General features: G+C 40.6%; 2 protein-coding genes across 5 annotated transcripts in view; one reads left to right on the top strand and one right to left on the bottom strand.

Annotated features, from left to right (window-relative positions):
- The first annotated feature begins 1390 nt into the window (after nt 1-1390).
- Nucleotides 1391-2695, top strand: LOC143326605 (myoD family inhibitor domain-containing protein 2-like). The gene is made up of 2 exons (XM_076740300.1): nt 1391-1633; nt 1750-2695. Exons 1-2 carry the CDS (start codon nt 1405-1407, stop codon nt 2010-2012), a joined length of 492 nt encoding a protein of 163 aa, XP_076596415.1. The 5' UTR covers nt 1391-1404; the 3' UTR covers nt 2013-2695.
- Nucleotides 2696-5055: 2360 nt separating this feature from the next.
- LOC143327139 (microphthalmia-associated transcription factor-like) overlaps nt 5056-24235 on the bottom strand; it is a 29922-nt gene continuing 10742 nt past the window's right edge. The window contains exons 2-10 of one of the 4 annotated variants that reach the window (XM_076741339.1): nt 22005-22245; nt 13064-13279; nt 12882-12977; nt 12080-12197; nt 11804-11896; nt 11647-11703; nt 11417-11492; nt 9928-10075; nt 5056-9361 (exon numbers count right to left, since the gene is read on the bottom strand). In XM_076741339.1, coding sequence (XP_076597454.1) covers nt 8966-9361; nt 9928-10075; nt 11417-11492; nt 11647-11703; nt 11804-11896; nt 12080-12197; nt 12882-12977; nt 13064-13279; nt 22005-22245 — 1441 coding nt within the window. In that variant the 3' untranslated portion in view covers nt 5056-8965. The remainder of the gene's footprint in view (nt 9362-9927; nt 10076-11416; nt 11493-11646; nt 11704-11803; nt 11897-12079; nt 12198-12881; nt 12978-13063; nt 13280-22004; nt 22246-24235) is intronic. The other 3 variants (XM_076741341.1, XM_076741340.1, XM_076741343.1) reach the window with 3 other exon arrangements.

Here is a 24235-nt window from a genome sequence, read left to right as displayed (position 1 = left end):
TCTTATAAGTCATTTATTTGGCAGGATTCAGAGAGGAATACTGTATGTGTTTTGTTGATTTTCAAGCTCAGTAAACGGGCACTTTAGGAAACATTTCCTGCATGATTCTTTAACTTAACGCAAAAATGGGATGCTGCAGTAATGATTTATTGCTGTAGTCTTAAGTCAAGTTATTAAGGTTATTATAATAGTTCAAGCAGTGACATGTGTCTCACTCCATGTGTATTCTCTCCACTTCGAAGATGACAACTTCCTTAAAGTCTCCTGTGAATGATGAGGATTGTGTCGAGCTTGAGAAAATAGGGGACCGTGTGTCTGATGGTAGGTCGCTGTGGTTTTCTCCATGTCTGATTTGGCTAAATGCTGCAAAGCGATGAGAAAGGGAACGCCACCCAACTTGTTAGTTCAATGATCGAAATGCATCCCCCTTGTTAACTTGTCCACTGGTAGCAGAGAGTGCAGGGGCATGTTAGTGTAGTCTGCTTGACTCATTGATCCTCTATCTGACTGATGTGTTTAAGTTAGAATCTATGGCCCCGACCATGGCTCTGAAATATCAGTAGCCTAACTGTGTATCGATTAATCCATGGTGCTGTCCGTGGTGCTGAAGAAGCAGGCAGATTGGTAATTGTGCCCTTTTCTCTCAGTCCCGCCCTTCTGTCAGTTTCATCTCGGATCAATAATATTTTCTAAACTACACACTATAAATACTCAATTCTATACCATAGGGTAGCCTTCATACACTATTGAGTAGTCTCACCTTCATGATCAAAGTCAAGTTACAGCGTGTAGTAGTGGAAGAGTGAGAGGATCATGGAGACACATTGCTGCCTGTAGTATTCCTTTAATATGTCAATGATCATTCATTAGTGTCTGTGCTGCTGAAAATACACCCCAGACCCATGGGAGTTAGGGTTGGCTAACCCCAACACTAACTCTCCCATTGGGCCATAACCCCCCTGTTAAAAATGAACAAACTGACTGCTGCTTGGCTGGAGTTATTGTTAGTACAAGTAGAACAGTGAGGAAGTTAAAATAGTAGTGTGATTGATGGATGCAGTGCATGCCAACTGCTCTATTTTCACACAGTATATATTTTCCTCTGGCCCAGTTCAATCCAGGAAACTAGATCCAAATAAAAGCTTGCAAATCAATAAATTTCTCTCCGCTGAAGTTTTATTGAGCAAGCCTCCTCCATTATACGCTTCAAGTCTCACCTCCCTGACATACTGCATGTTAATGGTGCTCTGAATAATTAAAACTGCCTCATAGAGGATCTGAGCAACTTGTCTGACAGAGACTGGACTGGACCACAGAATTTTTATAACACCAGTAATGTTTATGCATCCAGACATCATGTATTGCTTGTATCATCCTCTTAAAGGAAGCGTCCCCAAGCCAGTTATGGGCAGCCCATCTAGAAGGATGATGGGCAGCAAGTCAGTCAGTGGGGTACGCAGGCTGAGCACCATCTCAGAGCAAGAACCTGACAAGATGGACACCGACTCTAGTTCCCATGATCCCAGGAGAGGCAGCGAATGGGGTGGATCAAGCTTCTCTATGTGCTCTGACAAGTTCAAGAACAGCAGCAGTCATTTTTCCTCTGATGATTCATACCAGCCTGACACTGGAGGTATTGTTTAACTCCTCTTCAGCACAACAGTTGATGTAATTAAACTGAGAAACCCTGAAACTGACTTTTTCACACCACTAATCTTCTCTTCTATTCTCCCTCTTCACTGCCACCAGATGACTGTGCAGCACTTCTTCTCGCTTGTCTACATTGCCGTTTCCACGAGTTAATGGTGCTGCTACCGGATACATGTGAGAGGGCTGTGAGCCGCTGTTTTCCGTCATACAAATACATCAAGGCGTCCAGTGAGAGAGACCAGCAGGGAATGGATTGCTGCAATTACAAGCTGGAACTGGAGTGTAACTGCTGTGGCTCCTGTAAGGACACAGGGGAACTTTTAGAGCTGGCTATGGAGATATCGGAGGTGTGCTATCGCTGAGAAATTCCTTCTCGGCTGTTCAGCTCTGAGCTGCAAACACAATAAGTTCACTTCAAACATTACGAAACTTGGATGCTCAGTAAACAGCATGACTGTCTCATCTTGTTCACATTTACGTAATTAATTGCCTGCGTTACTGAGGGTTTTTTTTTATATTGGCCTCAGGTGGAAATTTACATGACTTCTAGCTTGTATGCCTCAATATTATCCAAGCAGGTAACTCCTGCAACCATTTGAAACAGTGTAGAGTTGATTGTTATGATGTGTCAGCCTCCTTCGTTGTTGTTACAGCCACAATCGCCCCTCTGAGCAAAGTAATCAGTTACCAACATGCTGTCCTGTCAGAGTGGAGGAGGGGACAGGGGTGCAGAGTGAGGACAGTTACAGTGTGTATAACGGCGTCCTTGTAACTGTATGTTACTGTTTCACAGTGCAGGCTGAAGACATTTAAGAGACTGAGAATGTGGGAGTATGCTTTGAAATAAGAACTCCAGCCATGCACCATGACCATGAGCTTAATCTGAGCAGTGCTAGCTGGCAGAGGGAAACTTATCGGATGCTAAAATTTAAGTGGAAAATGGAAATTCATTCATTTTTGATTTGATTCAACACTACTCTGAATGTGCCAGTGTTCGCAAAAGACAAATTCAACTGTTACAAGGATTCTTTTTGTCATTTATTGTAAAGAAAAAAAAAAGTAAAGAATATGAATGGGTTTATATGTTTAATGCCACTGTAAATGATTTTAATTAGGCACACAAATTAAATATTTATACAGCAGCATACTGCCATGCCTCAGGCGTCATGTGTGAAACATGTACAGCAGTTGTGGATGAAGCATTTGGTACCATAAAAACACTCCATTAAGTAATTAATCCATGAAGTAAACTTGTGCATTTCAATTTTATTTACAAGAGTACACTACTGATTTAGCATTGCACTTATGTACAATTATCAGACTGGACAGTTTTTAAGGAAAGAATCAACACTAACACAGCAGAACCTGAGATATCAGCATCTTTCCTACACGCGTCCTTCGGTCAACATCTGGGACCTATATTACCCACAATGCAACGCGGCCGCCGACAGTTCCGTCGTTGATTCAGGTGTGTTATGCTAGCAGCAGTTATCGTTAAGATGCTAGCTAGCTTAAGCAGAGATGAGTAGCGCGCTACAGAGGTCTGGTAAGAGCACTTCTTTCTTTATTAATATCGTTATTTTCAAATTTCTAGTCTTTAATTTCGACCGACGTTGACTCTAGTGACATCACTTAAGGCAGTTTATCAGACTTCCTGTAGCCTGGAGCCACAGAAAGCTTCATACTGCTATTTTCATGTACACTGTAACGTTAGTACTCCCCAAGACCTGTCAACAGACGGAGTCCCCCTTTAGGTAAGACTACTGACGAATTGTCTGTAAAATAAAGTTAAATTATCAAAATTAAAAGTCCTTTTTGCACTGTTATTCTATGATTGATGCTTTAACGTGTAAGTAGTGAAGTTTATATTAAATGCTTTACATACAGCTTGATGGTTTAATCTATAATCTATTTTATAAAATATTAATGAGAAAAGAAAGTAGTACCTTTAGCTGTCAATAAATGTAGCTGAGTAAGAAAGAACAATATTTACCAATACAAAGTATGAAGTGGAAAAACTCAAATTAAGTACAAGTACTTCAAAATTTAAGTACAGATCATGAGTAAATGTACTAGCTGCTTTCTGACACAGATGAACGATGAGTTACGAGCAACATTTCAGCTGCTGCCTCTTTCAGTCCCTCAACAACCAAACACTGAATCAAACTCTGACCTGGAGCTACAGTTTAACCTAATTGTTATGTTTTCCTCCTGTTGCTTTATTGTGAAACATCTCCGGCTATGAGAACAAGTCAGGACATGGTGTTTCTTGGGCAGTGGTAAGCCCATCATGTCCACCTACATTCAGTCATTCAGTGCAAAAACAGTCCCAGAATGGACATGTTGCTCTTGACTCATGTAGGACATGAAGAACTAAAGGTACCGTAGGTAATTCCACACCTGTTAGGCGTTTTGTCGTCAGTGATGATGCTGTCAATCAGCTTTGTGGCTCTCAGGTTTGGACAGTTTTCAGACTCGTTTATAGGCAGCAAGGTCATAGCCGTGGAGTGGAGAACACTGGGGAGGGGACATTAGTGGTGCTTGATTGATCAGCTCTTGCAAATCGGCTGCTTTCACCAAAACCATTTGTTTCCACTAAATATCTGACACTTTTTAGCAAAATATGTATTTCCACAGTTCCAGTTCCAGTTCAATATACATTTGATACACTAATAATACATTTGAAAGTACTGGACCCACAGCAGGCGGGCAGCGGCTTCTGCTGAATACAAGAATCAGGAGTAACAATAATGACATTTTGTTAAGTTCAGTTATGATTGTGATTGCAACACAGGCTAAATACAGCTAATTGCATTAGCATATTTCTTTTTGAAGTTTGAGGAAAACATACATGATGGAAACTTGCTGTTTGTCTTTAATGCATGTCAAAATAGACGGCAGTGATTTCTTGGAGAGGCCCCAAACTTTCCTGTAAAGTTTACAAACTGCAATATTTCCTAAGTAGATTTATGATTATCAGTTAAAATTTGTGGATGATTTTTGTCCCCATAGAAATGTACAACCAGTAAACATTTCCACCTTTTCTGATTGCACAGAGAGCATTACCAGTGCTGCTTCATGGAGGCGGTGAACACTCACATGTCCTTCATGGTGTATGTTGCCCAGCAGAGGGAGCTGCTGACAGCAGACGAGCTGGGCTGGAGCTGCTAATGTGGCAACAAGACTGAAGCACTGTTCCCAGGATGCATCTCTGTGCAGGTATAATAATAGATAATAAAACCTGTCGGTCACAAAAATATTTTGCACTCAGTAAGTACAGGTAAAACATAATTCTCTGTTAAATGACATATGTTGATGGTTATTTTGGGGATTGAAAAAAAATTCTTGCAGCTATAGCTATTAAAATTTAGATATTGAAGAAGAAAAACACAAGCTCTACAAACATTCAAATAAAACTTTTAATATTTGTCACAAGATAGTTTCCACATTGAGTACCAATGAAGTTTGAGTTCACTAATCTGAATCCAGTGCGTACAGTAACTATTGCTACATTCATCTCATATAAACTGTAAGAACAGTAGCAACATCAGCAGAGAACATTGTCTGTATGAACCACAGGAATGAGAGTGAGCAGAAGAGATGGCTCTGCATTAGTGGTTCACCCATAATGTGCCATAATAATTAACAGCTGGAAAATTCATTAAGAGAAATCAGTCATAGTGATGGCTTTAAATTAAGCGCCACCACCGTCATGTGTGTGAAACTGATGTTCATTCTAACCAGTCACATTTCAGGGTTTAGATGATTTATCTCATCCATTAAAAAAACAAAACAAAGAAGAACCTGATCTGGGTTCAGTCAAAGGGTAATGTTACAGGCTTGTGTGTATTGCACCGTTAAGGCTCATTACATGAGTTTCTCAACTTAATGTCCACTTACTGGCTTTCAACCACATCTCATGGTCTTAACGACAGAAGTTTCATACTAAGAAACTCATGTGATGACAGCTAAGCTGTCGCCATCTGCTGGTGAAGACTGTGAGATGCAGTTGAAAGCTCCAGAAAAGCGATTATTAAGTAGCTCTTGAGTTCTTTTAATTTGCCAAACTACTGTTTCCAAGGACAGAAATGAACTTTCACAATATACTTCATGTGTTTGTAGATTACTTAATGGCCTGGTTGCCATCATGTTTTCGATATTGCTTGCAAAGTTGGAGGAGAAACACCGCTAACAGAGGTGCATTAGCTAAGCTGTTAAAAGTTGCTATTTAAATATATGTTATATAAAATTAGTGTATTGCATTTAATTTTGGCAACACATTTTGGCAGTCATCACTTTGTACTACATTCACACTCGTCTCAAAAGGATGCTGAATATTCAGTACAACTTTGGAAAGACTGCCTTCAGTGTAGAATTTGAGCTCAATCAAGATAAATGAAAATCACCCCAAAGTGTTCAGTATTAACTAAGTAAATAAATAAGACATTGTGAAATAAATAATTGTATTAATAAACGAGACAGAGTGTCTACAGTCATGTTAGCGGCTCTGTGAGGCTGCGCTTTGAGCTAAATGCTATTATCACAATGCTAATATGCTTACAGTGACAATGCTAACAAGCTGATGCTAAGCAGGTTGTGTTTTGCATGTTTATCATCTCTCTTACATTTACTGATTAGCACTAAACACAAGCAATCAGTATAGTTGAGGCTGATGGGAATGTAGATTTACTCTTTGGTCATAAATCCATAAGTATCTGACAAATTTAAATTATGAACTGATGATCGACACATTACAAGTTAAAGTATCACCAAAGTTAATACCATTCATTTTCCCCACTGACATGTTTTCATTTTAAAATGTTACTTTTCATGACAGTGGAGTTTCAGACACTCCCATGCCTCCAACATTGCCAAGATAACTCTTGCGTGCTGATAGCAATTCAAGCTTACAAGCCAATGTAGCAAGTTAGCTGGGTAGCTACATAGCATTTGTAGCCTCATTGTGCCAAATAAAAGAAAAGGTCAGTTATTTTGTGTTTGGTCAGTATTAGTTTTAGTTGCTTTAGTTAACGGAAGCTAACAAGCTAGTGACATGAAATTAAAATCACTGGTTACCTTGAAAATAAGACCAATTGACATTTAATAATAATCATGGATTTGAATAATATTTATTAAATAGTTAAGCATTCATTTATTTCTGTTTTACTCCATTTCTATTTATCTAACAATGCCTTATTTATTTATTTAGTACTGAACACTTTGGGGTTTCATATTAACAAACCCTTTCTTGTGGTTCTGGAGTCTGAGAGACTTAACGTGTTATCTTGCACTGACAAAAGGCCCTTTCCGTCTGCTTTCTAGTGTACTTTGGCACTCTTCAGTTAATGCATGAAGCACCAAACACCAGCATAAACATCAACAAAATGTTGCATCGCTGTCTACGACTCCTCTCACATCACCAGGATAACAGAAACAACTGTAAGGCACTTAAATCAATTAAAAAGATAATTACTTTGATACTGTTTTCAGCTAATTCATATGGAGATCACATTATCAAGACACGATGCTGCTCTGCAGGCACAACTTCAACCATTGCATAGTTTAACAAAACGGAGGCTGTGCTGTAACAGGGCTCTCAATGTATGGCAGGTAGTTATTAACAAAGACATTCTGATGCAGTGTGCTACAACTGTCGAAAACAAACTGCTCAACTATACAACAACCGTACACCATAAAGAATCTACAATCTCATACAACTTTCTGTATGCATTTGAAAAGCCAAGTACAATAGTTAGTTAATGCTTAGATAAAAAAGGCGAACAAACCACGGTTCAATTTACAGAGGTCATTCCAGTGTTTTGACAATGTCATGCATTTCATACAAAATCCCAAAGCAGTCTCCTTATACTCCTTGGCAATATAAATGTTCACATAATGGAAATAAAAACCACACTGAATGTGAAATTTCACCACAGTGGTGTTAAAAAAACAATAATTTAGGAAATGGATGGAGAAGTATAAAAACTGAGCAACACGTCAGAAGTGTTACACTGTGTGTGCAGTTCTGTTAGTCCGATCACGACAGCCAAGAATACAACACAAACTCAACTGATTCAACTTTCTCGCCTTAATCACCTATTAAAGATTTACAGAGTTACGTAACAATCAGATCTATGAAGTGAAATCAGCTTCTTGTGTGTGTGTGTGTGTGTGTGTGTGTGTGTGTCTGGGCTAAACAGGATTTTTAATTTTTGATTTGAGCTAATTTTCTAACTAGTTTTTGAAACTGCATTATAAAAAAAATCTTTCATTGAATTCTTTCTTAAAGTACTTGAGTGGTTTTGGCAGAGAGGAATGTATTTTGGTAATATATCTGATACACATTCAGAGCTGAATAGTCAGCACTAGATGTTTAAAGGATGCATCCGTGTGGTGAAACTTGACCTTTCCCTCTCGTTACTGCTTCTTGCTCATTATGATACCGCATAAAAGACTAAAAATAGCCATTATCAATGTTGATTTTGTTTCATTTTAATTATCTTGAATGAGACATTTTACCTTCCTGTTTTTTAACGTGCTTTCATTTATTACTTCAAAAAGGCTTGTTTAAATACCTTGTTATAAATTATTTTTTGTGGGGAATGTGTACACAAAGTCCGGTTTACATTGATGCATAAATAAGATCAAATCTACAAATGATTAATATTTGTCAAGCAAGAAATTTCAACTGGAAGACTGACAAAGACTCAGCTAACAGCCAAAACATGTGCATAGCAATACAACATCGATGTATAGACATCTTAATAAGGCATCGACACATTCAAGTTCAATCTAAGACACGAGGAGTGTAAAGCACTATAGTAATAAATAGATTTTTTTTCTTCTATTATTGCTAGTGATTTAAAAAGCAGTGTTCATCTCACCACAAAATATCTACATTTCTGACCATGATTTATAACTTCCCTAGATTCTTTGGAATCAATAGAAATAAACATAATCTAGCCTCTATCCAAAGATAAATGCATATATTTTTTTAAATATAAAAACTTCTATTTTTGTAACTCATTGTCATCAAAGTGTTGATTAAAGCAAACGTACTTCATAATCAGTCCTTGAAATCAAGGTTGAGGGCTTGAGAGGACAAAGATATCACAAAAGAAAAAAAAAAAAAAAAACAGACACAAAAACATGAATGGAAAAGATACATGTAAACACAGGTGGGGGGGAGGAAAACAAAACAAAAACAAATGACACAAACAGGATAAAGCCTCTCCAGCAGCTTGGAGCGTGTTAGCTACTGACAGCAGGGTGGAGGGGTTGGAGATGCAGGCGAGGTGTCTTCCAGCAGGGGGTGCTAACAGCCCTGCTCATTCTCATCCATGCTCACACTGCTCTTGCGACTGCTGTCCTTCGAAGCGTCCGGGGAGATGGACGAGAGCAAAGGGTCCCCCCCTCTCACCGGTGATAGGGTGTCTTCCATGAGGATGTCGTTGAGTTTGGAGCCCGGTTTGCTGTGAACGCTGTAGTGGCCCTCGGGGAAGTTAGAGTGGCCTTCGTTTACCTCCAGGGTGCCGGGTGGTTCTGGAGTGCAGGCGGGGTGGTGTTGGTGATGGGGGTGGAGCGTGTACAGGTCCTGGTGACAGTCCTCCAGAGCGGTCTCCTGCTTAATGGTCCGGCCCCCGAGTTCAGCAGAGCAGAGTGCCGAGGATGCGATGGCCAGACCGTGAGCCCGCGCCTGCATCTCTAACTCCTGCAAACCACAGAGAGAGACGAATCAGCTGAATCAAAAAGTTGAGCTTAAGATAGTGAAATACAAGAATTATTAACAGTTGAGAATAATACAATATACTACCTTATGCTATACTGTTTGTCATTTGTATGCAAGTTAGGAATAATACAGTAAATATGATGGATGATGCTACATTTGCACATAGTGCACAGTCACGGCAAATACTGCACATATTGCATGGTCCATTGTGTGTGCGCATGTACGTGCTCACATTGTGATCAATCACAATCACAGTGTCAGCTGAACTGATTCACACAGATCCTGTCGCCTCTTGTCTTGTGATCAATTAGTTACAAGATGATAGTCTCAACAGCCACCTCCCTCCTCACACACGTGGCCTTCGCTGTGTGAATCAGTGGCTCTGCTCATTTCCCTGAAGCTTGACATATTTTAGAAAACAGCACTAACATTCAAGCACTTTTCAAGCACTTTCAAGGCACCTAAACCCAAAATTTTCAGACTCTCAAAGCGTTTGTCGTCATCTAAATTGTATAGCTATAAATGCAATGTCGTGAAGTTTTGCGTACCTGTATCCTCAACATCAGATGTCGATTGGCATGCTCGAGCTTCTTCTGGCGGTTCTCCAGCTCCTTGGCCCTCTGCTGCTCCCGCTGTAGCTTCCTGATGTAGTCCACTGATGCCTTCAGGATGGTGCCTTTGTTCCAGCGCATGTCCCTGAAATCACAGAGGAGCCATCATTTGTACATCCTGCAGTCTCTTAGATCGTATGGCTTTGATGTCAGACAGTCAGTGATCTCTACTCAGTAGATAAACACAATTTTCTTCTGACTTGGACTTCTACATAACAGACCACTCGCTGCCATTTAGCTCTGTTTAGTTTGAAAAACAAAGCACACAAAGGAGCTGCTCTGGAGGTCACAGAGGTGACCACAAGCATCACAAGGATGACCCGAAGTTCCCTGAAGACCGAAGGCTGCAGTGACTACAATCAATCAATCAAATCTGTGTTATAGATCCAACCCCTCCACAACCTCTCCTGCTGAGGGGTGTTATGCTTCAAGGTCTGAAGCCTTCAGGGCACGCGGTTAAAGTAAAGCAATAATGCTAGTATTGAAAAGTATAATGCTAGCAAGCGCATGTCTGTTTCCCATTCATTATGTGTTATTCATGTCTGTTTCCCATTCATTATGTGTTATCCATGATAAGACAATGTTAAGCCAGCTCAGTCTCTGAGTTTGTATGGAGGCGTATGTGTGGGTGGAGCGCCCAGCTGGGGTTTAGCAAAACAACCATGGGCGGACTGACACAACAAAAGGGGCCGCTTGGATCTTCCCAGAACCTCAGGGAGGGTCAAAGGGCAGGGAGAGAGACAAGAGTGAGCTAAGTGTCAGTGCACACAAAACAGTTTAACTGACCATCACATGATGAGCATTTTGCCTGCTTCACATTTGTGTATTACATTTCTATTTTAGGTGTGCATCAGTTTCTTCCTTTAACCACCTGGTCGATCGATCCAGCAGATCTGTGTCACTCCACAGGTCCACTGATTAAGGGATAGGTTCACATTCACATGCTCACATGCCCTCTCAATGTAAGACATGGGGGGCGAGATCCGTAACAATGGATTCAACTGAGTTACACAAATTAACTGGGTGACTTCAAATGTTCCAGTCTTTTTGGCCCCTCTGTGTTCTCCCTCAGCGTCTACTTGATTATCTAAATCTACTTGATTTGTGTAGCTCAGACTGCTGAAGCCTCATATTAGCTTCAGCTGAACTTTAGAGGGCATTTTTGTACATAACTGGGTCAGCAAATTACATTAAAATCCCATCCGGAGAGGATCCCTTGTGGCTCTTTCAATGCACATACATACAGTGTGGGCACGTGTGTATTGTTTTCAGACTGACTTGAAAAAATGTGAATCCTGTAACAGTCTCTTGGCACTATTTTTTCCTCTGTTTGTCACTTTTTAAATGACAAAAGGTGAGTCTTGTTTTAAAGAAAATCTGTGTTGAATAAGAAATAAAGCAGAAGTGAATAAAATGAGCAACTTACGGGTCATTGGATTTTGGAATTAAAGTTCCCAATTCCTTGATTCGATCATTGATGTTAAACCGTCGTCTTCGTTCAACTGCAAAACAAAAAGATTCATGACTAGCTCATCAATCACAACCAAAAAAAAATAATTCTCATGATTCTTTTTTATATAGTGCAACAAAGAAGATGCCACAAAGTGTTCACATTCACCGAGTTATACATGTAATTAAAGTGCAATTAAAACTCACTCAAATTATGGTTGTCCTTCTTCTGCCTTTCCTTTGCCATAGCTCTCACCTCTGCTTCTGAAAGACAGTTTGATTTTTGAATCAAATCAAATGAAAACTAAAAATGTGCAGCTGCTACTGTCACTGCTACATTTTGAGTCTAATCAACCACACGTACCGACAGGGAACCCTTCAGGCCTTTGATAGTTGTCAAACTTGCCACAGGATCCAGACTTATCCAGCATATGCATGATGGCTGGGGATTGTGAAACTGTATGGTAAAAGATTTTTTGTTCAGTTATCAAAATGTGCAGAATGGCTGCAAGTACATTTGGAAAAAAAGCATGTCAGTCATGATGAGAAGCTGAATCTGTAAACATTTGATAGATGAACTGTAATGACAGAAACCAGGCTTTTAAAGGTTTGTATGGCTGTGACTGACTGTGCTGCTCACCAGAGTATTCCCTTTTGATGTTGGGCAGGTTGGCTGGGCAGGAGTTGCTGATGGGCAGACCTTGCTGGGACATACCCTGATTACCATACATGTCCATAAGGTTAGCAGGCACGGGGATCTGAGGACACGGTGAGAAAAATTTATTATATATTGCAAGTAAGCACGATGACACTGTTAAAGGAGCAGTCCAGCATTTTGGGAAGATAGATAACACTGTCATGTGAGGCTGCAGGCAGTAGCCGCTTAGCTTAGCATAGCATAAAGACTGGAAACAGCTAGCTCTGCTCGGTCCAAAGGTTAAAAGAAAAATCTGCCTACCAGCACCTTTTAAAGCTCAGTAATTAACACACTGTATCTCAGTTGTGTAATTCTCACACACACACACACACACACACAAAATGTGTTTTAAGTGCAGGTTATGTGTGGGACTGTTTCTTGGCTGGTTGCAGTGATTTCCTTGCGTCTCTGCGGGCTGTGTGGCAATGTCACATTGCGACTGTGACGACTCCAGGAAGTATTTCGCAAAATTGCTAATAAGACAATTTCTTTCAAATTTGGGCAACTCGACATAGTTGCGGCTATTGGTAGCTCAGTAGAGCTAATTTTCAACATTCAGTTCATTGTAGTCAGTCGCTTCCAGCTAAGGCAAAGCACAAGGCTGAGATTTTATCTTTAAAGATTTTATTTGGATTCCCAATGCATCGAGAACACTACAAAAAGTGCCTTCGTGTGGTTGCCTTAAAAAGAGGGGAGTGCTTGGTGTTTGAGAGGCTCAGTGTCGGCGATGAACTGACACACATACCGTGTTCGCCATCTGAAGTCCTGGATCCATGAGGCCGAGGATATCGTCACTGTAACTGGACTCCAGACTAATAATGTCATCAATGACATCATCCATCTAAAACAAAGGCGTCTGATTAAAGATCACAAAAAGGGGAAATCCGTCACTGCGAGACGCCACGATCAATCAAAATAAGAGCTCACCTCTTTCTCGCAGTTAGCATTCAAGGTCAGTAAGGCCATAGGGCTGTTGGGGGCGCTGTTGCCCGGCCCTGGCGGCATGCCCCCGTGGTCAGAGGACTGGTTGGGGCAGGGCAAGCTCAACACCTGAGAGCCAAGCTTTCCCAGGTACCGCTTCACCTGCTGCTGCTGGGAGCGCTGGATGTGGTATTTGGTTGGGTTCTCCAGGTGAGTCTGGACCTGTTGGTGGGAGAAGAAGGGAGAGAAGCAAGAGAGCATAAATAAAACATTTAAATATGCACCTGAGTCGCCAAGAAGACGAAGCTCATTTCACATAATCCCACTTTCCATGTTTTTTGGCCATGCAGTCTTTTATTAGATGAAACAGACTCTAAATATACCTCAAAGTCTCGCCTGTCTCTAGTATTACACAGTTCTGACTATAAAATTAAAATAAACTTGGCACAGATTTCAAAGCCTTCGATGCATTAAGCACTCTTCTTCTTTTGAGACGCTGTCAGGTGTTGTTATCTCAAAAAGTCTTGGCAGAAAACAAAAAACATTTTCTACTTATTTTTCTTGAACTGCAACTTTCTGCTTCTCCACTGCACATATTTTAAGCCCCATAAATAACACACACCCCTCTCCGCGCTCCCCGGTTATGGATAAGTTTGATTGCTGTGGATCATTAATCCCCACACAGCACTAATGATGCAGAAAAGCTACTGCAGGCAAATAAACAAACTTCAGAGACACTCGTTGTCAGGCTTTAAATGGAGCAGTGCTGCTGCATTCAAGCTCACATTTGAGTCTATATTTAAACATTTCTGTCTATTGCCTGAAGTTTTTTTGATGCAATACATTCTGTAGTTTGTAAAACAGCAACACTGAACAGTTCACACTTAACGTAGATGCGGCACAGCTGTATTTAATGGTGCAACTGTGCTGGCTTTAGGACAGTAAATTAGGTAAAACTTATGTCTCACACCGTCAAAAAAAAGACAACTTTAACTTTAAACATACCTCGTAAGGATGGTATCCAAGCATCTCAAGCATCATTTACAGTAAAGTGATCCGTCAAATATTAAAAACTTCTTCTGTCTGAACTAACAAGTGCTGTAGCTGCTTCCCTCTTGGTTGCACCAGGAGACTAAGCCTGCAAGTGTGAGGACAGTCGCATCCAGCTCGTCTTTTAAAAGGCAAGAAAAGTAATTAGTTATGCATGTCAGGGAATCTCAGCGAAGTACAATGAGCTTTTTCAAATTTGTGTTGTTTTATGTAAAACCTGAATTTATTCCTTTATGGTGTATCACTTGATGTCAGGATGCGGTGCTAACAGTTAGTGCCTTTGTTTTGCAAGGCCACCCCTATGACTGAAACTGGCCTGGGGGCTATCAGTTTGCCGCATCCACTTTTTTGTTAACCCTGTGGATGCTAGTCCTGCTCCTCCACTTCAACACAGCACAAAGACCATCCTCACATCCTTGTTTATCTGCAGCTCGGGTCTCCACGCGCCTTTAAATTGCATTTTTAATTGGCAGAAACCGGCATACCACATGTAAAAATCGCTGAATTAGTCTCGGCTACCTCATTTTTTTAAACTGATGTATTTGTACTACTTAAGCTCAGAGGATTTGGCTTCATTAACAGAGCTGAGGAGGTCAGAGGATCTAGACAAACTCTAAGCTACCTCTGACATTTCTGTGGAAACTCCACTGGTCTGCACTCCACAGCTGAAATTAAACTGTTATTGGACAAATACATTTAAAAAAATTAACTTGACACCCAACAGCAACTTCATTCACAATACATGGAGCCTAAGAAACAGAGAAAATGCATAGACTTCTATTGCTGTGCATGAATACTCTGTGGAAACATCAACATAATCTGACCAAACATGGACAGTCCACATGTGCATGTTTGCACATTGGAATTCAGGCTGAACGACATGCAGAAACAATCATATTGTGATTATTTTTACAGATATTGCAAATACTAATTTTTGCATTTTATTTTCGCTGAAACAAATCTAAAAATGACGATGATGTGATTTTTGCTGGGATCTGTACCAAACCAGCGTCTTCCTTTACATCTGGAGAACAGGATTTGTAGACCGCAGCATCTCACAAAGCTTCATCTATAAGTTATGTTGTGACACATTTCAATTGCAGCTCCTGTTTTGGATATTGCATTTGGCCATATTCCAATGAATTGTTCAGCCCTAATTTGAACATTATCCATGCGTTCTCTGGTGAGGGAACTGCTTGCCTGTCTATCATTCGTCACTCCTTGCTTTGCACTCTTTGCTTACACTCTTCTATTGTTTTAAATATTACAACCAGCCAGGTCACGTCAGACTGTCTGACTGTCTGTCTGTTCTCTGCTTCTCGCCAAGAACACAAAGTCTTTAAGAGTCTCTTCTGCAGGCTCGGATACAGCATCATTGTTGTGCTGGGGACGCTCATGTGAGAGGTACATTAACATATATCCCGCAGGTATGACTGAGACCACCTTTGGCTGTAAATTATCATGAGAGGGTCATAAAGCTGACACCACTGAGGGGAGCGTATTTACAGCACCTGAATGACTCGTTAAGAAGAACTATATCACGCTTTGGGCTAAAGTGCAAAAGAATGGGGTCCTTTAGTGTTGGCCACTAATTGAATCCTTTGGTCTTTACTTTACTTTGCTCTCATTATGGTGGTAAACTCTGGTGTAATACTGTTACTGAGGACTGTTTTCACTGGTATCGGATCAGCTGCAGTTACTTTATTAACAACTCCAAAAAATAACATACTTCATACAACCTCATTCCAAAAAAGTTGGGACTCCGTAAAACACAAAATAATTCAGTTCAATTGCAATTGAACTTTGGTTTAACAAAGTGTTCCTGAGCCCATGTAGTAACATCCTTTGTACGATCATGTGTTCAGCCTTTCCAGGATGCCCCTTTCATACCAGTCATGACACTATCACTTGTTACCAATGAACCTGTTTACCTGTGGACATTCCCAGTTTTTTGCTGCTCCTGTCCCAACTTGTTTAACATCAATGAAGCTGATGAGGTCAAACGTAGTGTTTTCACTGGAGTGTATGTCAAAAAGGATCAGCAAGTCATCACATTCTGTTTTATTTATGTTTTGCACAGCGTCCCGACTTGTTTGGGTTGGGGTTGTACATTATGAACCACAGTGACTTCGGTCCTGAAAATCGACTGTGAAGGGCAGCAGAGTATTTAGAAACATAATCCAGATGGATATACCTGAGCCATCAATGAGCATTCCAGTTACCTGCACTCACATGTGTAACCAATTGGTAAACAAATACACCATTTATGGACTAAACCATGACTGAACTCAGGTTGGTTTCATTCTTGGTCTAATAGAGCTCTTAACATATCTTTATTATCTCTCTCTCTCTCTCTTTTTAATATTATTTATCTTAATATAATATATATTTATCTTAATTCTTCTCTCTAATTGTATCTGTGTTTTCGGTCTGTTGATTTTTGTATTAATCTGTAGATGATTTTCTCATTTAACTCTTGATCAATGCTTCAGTCCATAATATGTCACAGCAAATCAGAAGTTCCCAAAGCTCAAGGTGACATATTCAAATTGTTTTGAAGACAGAGAAAAGCAGCAAACACTCACAATTTACCGATTATGAAAATATTGTAATATTCTGTCAATCTGCTAATTTCTTCAGCTCTCACATGCAGCAGAAAACATTAACTAACCATCATTTTGCTTAATAATAAATCTGTAATCAATCTGGAATAGTTCATTGAACGTACTTGAGTGAGTGTTTGAGAATCAGTTCTTTAATATTTAATAATCTGAATATTATGTTGAAAGTCAAAACTGCGACCAACTGAGACTAAAATGTTTTCAGTTCTATTACATTTCTGTTGAAAAGGCTTTATTCTCAAAGAAGCACAGACATGCTGTCGTCTTCCTTCACTCATTGTGGCATCTTTTCATATATTAGTCAGTCAGCAGCTGTCATAATATAGAAGAATCCCAATATTAACTTGTGGGAAAACATACATAATCATTAATGCTGCCCGTCTCATCGGTTGGTTGCCGCCATCGTTCCCTCTGACCTCGAGGATTACTGGGTGTCCGTCTCTGTGTGGGAACAATCACTGTTTCATAGCAGCCGCTTTAGCGACTGCAGCTTTACTTGGCGTGCTCTCTGAAGGTGAGACATGCAGAGAGGTAAAATTCACCATCTCATCTCGAACATGCGGAAATGAAAGTTTGGTTTGGTCTCAGCTTTTCTGTGTTGTTTCCTTGCAGTTTTTTGACATCCGTGGAGGCTTTTTTATTCATCATTGTACCAACTTCTAATATTATGTGGTAATATTTACTCTCCTAAATGTTCATTTCACTCGTTTGTGGTGTGTTTCTGTGCCCCGGCCTGAACACACTGTGTGCTAGTCCCTATGTGGACAGGTTGTGTCCAGTGCAACCACAGCACTATTCAAATATATCTGATTTTATAAAAGCTGCTAAGATTAATACATTCATGTTTGAGATGTATGTTTTTCCTAACTTTCCTATCCTGTTATTCATCTCACGACCCCTCAGATTTATCTCAGGACCTCTTGGGGGTTCCAGACCACTGCTGTATGCATACATGTACGGCAAGATTTGTCTTATATAAAGTAACAAAGAACCACTGATTCAACCTCTGTGTGTGTGTCATCTCCTGTATATTCACACATCCACAGAACTGATAGCTGTCACTGTCTAAATATAGAAACAAAGACACTGTACAAAGGATTACTGTAGGAGCCCCATACAACTGTCTCTCTCTCTCTCTCTCTCTCTCTCACGCACTAAGAATAGAAACAAAGAGGTCATTAAGGGCATTACATGCACAACATAAAGGAAGAGATGCCCAATAAAACATCCAAGTATGACGACATAAACCTGCTGGTACAGTGGATGCAACAGCTGGATTTCAGTCTGGAAAAGAAATGACGTTTTAGATCATTAGTCCATCCATGCATTAGTCTACTGACAGGCCAAAATGGCAAACAACTCATGGTTCTGCCTCATAAATTGTGAAGATTTTCTCCTTTTTTTTATGTTATATAACTGAATATCTTTGGGTTTTGGCCAGCTAAAACAAGCAATTTGAAGACTGACCGATTAATCGATTCATCCAGGCAATGAAAAGCACATTATTTGATAATGAAAGCTGTTTGTTAAAACCCTAAATTAATTAAAAGTTTCAGTATTTTTCCTGCTGGTTTCAGTTTATCAGATGTGAGAATTTGCCGCTTTTCTTTGTCTCATAGCTAACTGAATATCTTTGGGTTTTGGACTGACTCATCTTGTGTTCTTGCATTCTTGCTATTGTCTAACATTTAATAGACTGGGTGATTAATCAGTTAGCTGTTATTAAATAAGCTGATCAATCAGTTATGAAAATATAGATAATCATTAGTCACGGACCTAAAATTCGTCTCACCGACACATGAACTGGTCGACGCCAAAGACCTGATATATTCTTAACCACCTGAAATCAGTTAGTTTTGTCTCAAAGAAATTAAAATGAGCATCAGTGTTTTTACAGCTTGTTTTTGTCTCCAGGGACTTCCTAAATTATCACACATAATTAGATGATCTCACTGCTCTGAGTTCAGTGGAGCCCCCCCGGGGGGTCACAGACCTCAGGGTGGAACATCCTGGCCTCGTCAATACATACTGTAGCTTTTGTTATGATGAACTGTTGCGAGGGTGAAAATGTGTTTTTAAAGACGTGGCATGTACACAAAGTGGATGCATCTACACAGACTGGACTTCTACAGGGTCTTTGTCTCTGTCTACGCCATATGAATAAGGAGCCTACAGATGGTGGTGGTCACATATGGGCACTGGTCTTGGATCTGTAAGAGTTCTATAGAAACTGACGCATCTTCAACACTGCAGTCATTCAGTATGTCAGCTTGTGCAAAAACCAACACGCAGAGCATATAATTGTAAAGATCTGAGCGCCGGAAGGACTTGAACTTTACTTTACCCACCCTCACTTAACGTACTCTTTACCAAACGTTTGGAAATGTGACATAAACTGCTAACTCACAGCCTCTGCAGCCACAGCAAACAAGACAGCTCGTTGTTTATCAGCTCGTTTTTAGCCATCAACAGCCCAGAGGCCATCGGCAACATAACCCCCAAAGAGTCAGACCCACTCTGCAGAAACAAGCACAAAGCATCCCGCTGTACCGAGAGAGGACACTGATTTGGGTTTTTTTTTTTTTTTTTGACTTGCATGCTTTGGGCATTCCATGATGGTCCTATCAGGATACATTAACGAGAATGCCCCCATTTGCTACGCAGGCTAGAAGAATGGGAACTTTGTCCTGCTGATAAGCTGCTAACGTGCTCTGTGGAACTCGCAGACGGCAACTGTGATGCTAATGTGAGCAGCGACATCAAGAGCAGCCTGTGGTCTTCTCCACCTCTGATGTATTGTCACGCTGTTACGCAAAAGGTTGGCAAATTACTGACGCAACACAAAGCGTGTGTCCTTAAAATGATAATGTTATGTTAAAATTAGCATAACAGCTTAGAAAATAGCTTTAACTGTATGGTTTGCCGTTTCATAAACTACTTAATGTGCTGCTGTTGTAACTAGAAAGGTAAAAATAAATGTTTTGGCCTAAGTAGGCAGCAACGCACTGAATTTCATGAGATGATTACGCTGCATAAATGAAATATGTTTTACTCAAAGTTTTATAAAAAAAATAAAGTACACTGTCATTTTTTAGATTAAAGAATTGAAGACATGCATTTCTATCAAATCTCTGGCTGCATTGGTTCCTAAATCATCCAGAATGAGACATCTGTGTGGCGTCTTCGTACACTTTCCGATGCACGCTGGTCACGAGCTGCACGGACTGTATAATCCAAAAGAAACGTACATTTGTGCACGGTTGAAGAGCACTTTGTTCTTTTCATGGCACCATAAATCCTTTGAATTTCTTTTTTTTTTCTAGAAATCATTTTTTAACCCTTTTAGGAAGTTATCCTACATAAATTTCAAAGCAGTGTTTTTTTTCCTCTTAAACATGCCGTGGAATGAAAGCAGTGGGAGCTAATTACGAGCATTCTTCACTGAATTAGCGTTCGGTGTGTGGTAAGGCTGTGCTCGCCTTTGTCTTGATCCCTAAACTGATCCCTTACTTATTCCCCAGAAGGTCAGAGGTCACTTGGTTAATTAAGGGTCCAATCAGTCTTTAGATAAACTCATCTGAGCTTAATGTTTGCACTTTTTGAGGTCCAGCAGCTCTGCCTGGTACCCCTGAGCTTTGTGTGGACTCTGCTAATCTACCCACAGACAGGGGAGCAGGTTAACCCAGCTAAACAGCGCCAAGCTGGAACGGCCTTTTCATTTGAGGACTTCAGTCAATGAAGAATGTCTGTAAGCTCTCGCCAAAGCAGAGAAATTACTCTAACTTGATGTATTGTACACAGGGCGAGGGTTCGGGGTGGGGGCGTCCTAAACCTCTCAAAGAGCTGCAGATTATGGAGAGTAAGTAATGTTTATGCTGCATGAGGAGGGCGATGTTTTCAATGGATATACTGTATTTGTCCTTCGCTGCTGGCCCATGCCACACACATCCAGGGTGATGAAAACGTGGCTGAGCAAGTAACCATGAAATCTGTGAATGTGTTGTGGATGGATTTAGTGAAACAAAGATTACTCAATGGCTCACAGTCTATTAGTGCTCCACAATATACCGAAAACAATGAAACTTTGATGTGGCCTTTAATTAAAGATCTTCCTTTCCATGCAGGGGTAGATATGCAGCCTGTCTAAAAGCTGTATTATCTTTCTGAGTGCAATATTTATAACAACAATGTGTGAGATAACCTTGCTTTTTAATTACTCCCCATGGAAGCTATTATTAAGTGACTAGAACCTGTTCGACGTTGTATAAAAGTCAGATTTTCTGGCATCAAAGCATTTTAAATTTTAAGATATCGTCTTGGAAAGTCATTATGTATTTGTACAAAGGTTTCCTAAAGTGCCACATATTCTTTCAGAAATCAATAATAAAAACACAGAGCATCTGTCCTCATGACAGACTCCACAAACATTCATTCCAAAACCAAAATTTCCATAAAAGAACAAACAGAAGACTGAGACTGAAGCGACTCACCGAAGTGTTTTCTCAGGAGCAAATCCTCCAAAATCAAAAATCACAACCACACTCCAGGCTTTTTATGTCGTTAATCGCCGACTTAAAGGAAAACATATCGCAAAGAAACGCAGAAATGTGAAAACAAAACAGCAGCAACACACAAATTCTGAACGCCAGATGCACGTTCGCCGCCACACAGCACGGCCCGACTCGTTTCTATCGATATTTCATAAAGATTAGCAGCTCGCTTACGAAAACACATGCAGCAGACAAACAGGAAAACTTACCAAACTGCCTTGTTAAAATGCACCATCAAGCACAACGCGCTCTACTCGTACAGAAAATCTTAACAGTCTCCTGTCCCTCGGACTGCCAGGGAATCAAAGCTATGAAAAGATGTGAATCTAGCTGAGCAAATAGGATTAAAGATGGCTAAATCCAAATGGCTGGAAGCACAGCATGCATTAAAGAGGAATTCTCTCAGGAAAGATAATCCCCATATACGCATTTTAACACACTTCACTCACCCCTGTGTTTTTTTACACACAGTCATAGTAAAACCACGATTCGCCTCACTGTCCACACACACACACACACACACACACACACACACACACACGAGTCAATAAACTCTATAAATACAGAGCTGCCTGGGCTGTTCAGACTGCAACAATGACACATGCAACTTCTAATTCCAGAGGTGGAAACTTTAGACAAACACTGTTCTACCTTTGACTAATCATTCATGCTGACATATTCCCTCCTCTCCCGCGTCGCCACAAAACTACGACCATGGCTGCTTACCTTGAGCACCTCCATTGGCACCTGTGCAGCAGGCGGCAAACCGGCCGGGACGCTGACATTGATGGCGGGGGTCTGGGCCGCGGTGGTTTGTGGGTACTGGGAGGCCTGTTGTCTCTGCTGCTCCCGCCGCTCCTGCTCCTGAAGCTGCTCCCGCATCAGCTGTTGCCGCAACAGGATGCGTGATGTCATGGCCGAGGAGCTCAGCGGGGGCTTGGAGGAGCCGTGCTGGTCCGACGGGCTGCTGCCGGGGGGGGGAGGAAAGATGCCAGATGAGTGAGTGGAGATAGTGGGGGGGGGGGATTGGAAAGGTGAGGCGAAAAGACGGACAGAGCGATAGCAGAGAGAGGGTAGAGAGGGGTCAAGCAAAAGAGACGAGAGAGGGGAAAGATTAGCAGGAGCAGGGAAGGGAGAAGAAGATGAAGGGAAGGCAGATGGAAGAAAAGGTTAATATGAGGATAACTGAAGCGGCAGCCATCAAAAGAAAATCCAAACTGTGGAGCTGCAAAGATCAACAGTCGATTAACTGATAGAAAATCAACTGTTCTCATCATCATCTGTAAATCTTTTCATTTCTTTTAAGGACGTCAGACATTTGCAGGTTTTAAAATGTGAGATTTGTTGCTTTTCTTTGTCATTCATGATGCACGTGAAGCGTCTTTTGGTTTTGGACTTTTGGTTGGACAAAACAAGTAATGTGAAGACGTCGATTGGCAACAGATAAAAGATTGATGGAGAAAATAATTGCTGAGTGATAATAATCGTCAGATGCAGCCCTACTTTTCTGCAGCTATTTTAAAAAGATAAGTGCTACAAATTAAACCACTTCACTGATTAAAATACAAGTTTCAAAGAGCTGAAGTGTCTGATTCTGCAAAACACTTCCAGCGGCACTCACAAAGCTTCTGACATTAGAGGGAGTCAAACAGAAAGAGGAACGCTTTTCTTAAGAGGTTGCTTCAGTTTTCCCACTCCCTTAAATTTAGACGGCAGACAGAGTCCTGCGGTCTTAAAATAGACGGACTCTGCTGAAGCAGAAGTTGTCCGTATGAAGCCTTCATCGAGTGAGTGATCCTTCTGACAAAACCAAAACGTCTGGCCAATCCAGCTGTGCAGTAATCGCACTAATTAGCCAGCAGAGTCAAACACAGCGTATTCAACATACCATAATTCTCCCCCCTCCCCAGCACTGCATATAATCTCATTGTCTGACACCACACCCACTGAACCCTACACAAGAGCAGAGACATGCTACGATACGCGATAAAAACACTTTTTCTGAGCGTCACCTGCGGAAGAAGAAGAAAACAGCCGCCACTTTTCTTGCTTGAGGTGAACATAAACGCTCTCATTCATTTCTGAAGACAATGCGGATGCAGATAAACTGATTATTGATCCTGGATAAATCAATTAACAAGTGGATTTAATGACTGAACTGCAGCAGAACAAAGGCTGCAGCTTGTTCTCTCAAAGTACTGCAGCACTTTGGGTATCTCAATCCGACAGCTACTTTTTTTTTTTTTGTCAAGTTCCTTTGTACTTCACCCAACATGCAGAATCAGGTTTAGCGTTCATATGCATAATTCCTTTGTCTGTGTGACTTTGGGCGATTGTGTTTCCTTTCATCCTGTAAGTTTCAAACAAAAGTCACTGGATCTAATGTTTTAACAGCTTTTTGTTCATTTCCACTGCCAGAGCTGAATCCTTTGATTCTTTTTTTCTGTCTTTAATCTGCTTCGCTCTTTGAGTTTTTGAATTTCAAGACAACAGCAGTTTCATTTCCTTTTCCTTCTCGTTTCCAGTTAGAATAAACCGAAGAAGTGAGTTTGTTTAAAAATCTCAAATTTGAAGATGCGGATGGCATTACCAGAAAAATATTTGACCAGATGCTCAACAGCTTTATTATATTTGCTGTGTTCCTTGTAAATGTAAAAATACAGTTCTTCAAATGTAATATGCTGGAAAAGTACTTTGGTCACACACACGCTCACACATACTCACACAGAGACTATACATTAAGTAGCAGCTGCACTGGAGGGTAACTAAGTACATTTAATCAAGTACAGTATTGTACTTATGTAGAATTTGTAAATAATTGTACTCTCCTTGAGTATTGCCATTTCACACTACTTTATACTTCTATTCACTACAATTCAGAGGCGAACACAATCAACAAATAAGTGATGTTTTATTCTAGGAAATAATAAAGTCAGCAGTACATACAGTAGTCAAAT

This window comes from Chaetodon auriga, chromosome 10 (assembly GCF_051107435.1).
Source record: "Chaetodon auriga isolate fChaAug3 chromosome 10, fChaAug3.hap1, whole genome shotgun sequence".
In the NCBI taxonomy this organism is placed as follows: Eukaryota; Metazoa; Chordata; class Actinopteri; order Chaetodontiformes; family Chaetodontidae; genus Chaetodon; species Chaetodon auriga.
Note: the sequence above shows the minus strand (reverse complement) of the source record. Positions and strands in the feature narration are given on the sequence as shown.

Bases quoted from the DNA above. Each gene is read 5' to 3' on its own strand.
- LOC143326605 (XM_076740300.1), top strand. From the start codon at position 1,405: ATGGGCAGCCCATCTAGAAGGATGATGGGCAGCAAGTCAGTCAGTGGG. The intron at 1,634-1,749 runs GTATTGTTTAAC...CACTGCCACCAG, and splicing joins ATACCAGCCTGACACTGGAG to ATGACTGTGCAGCACTTCTT.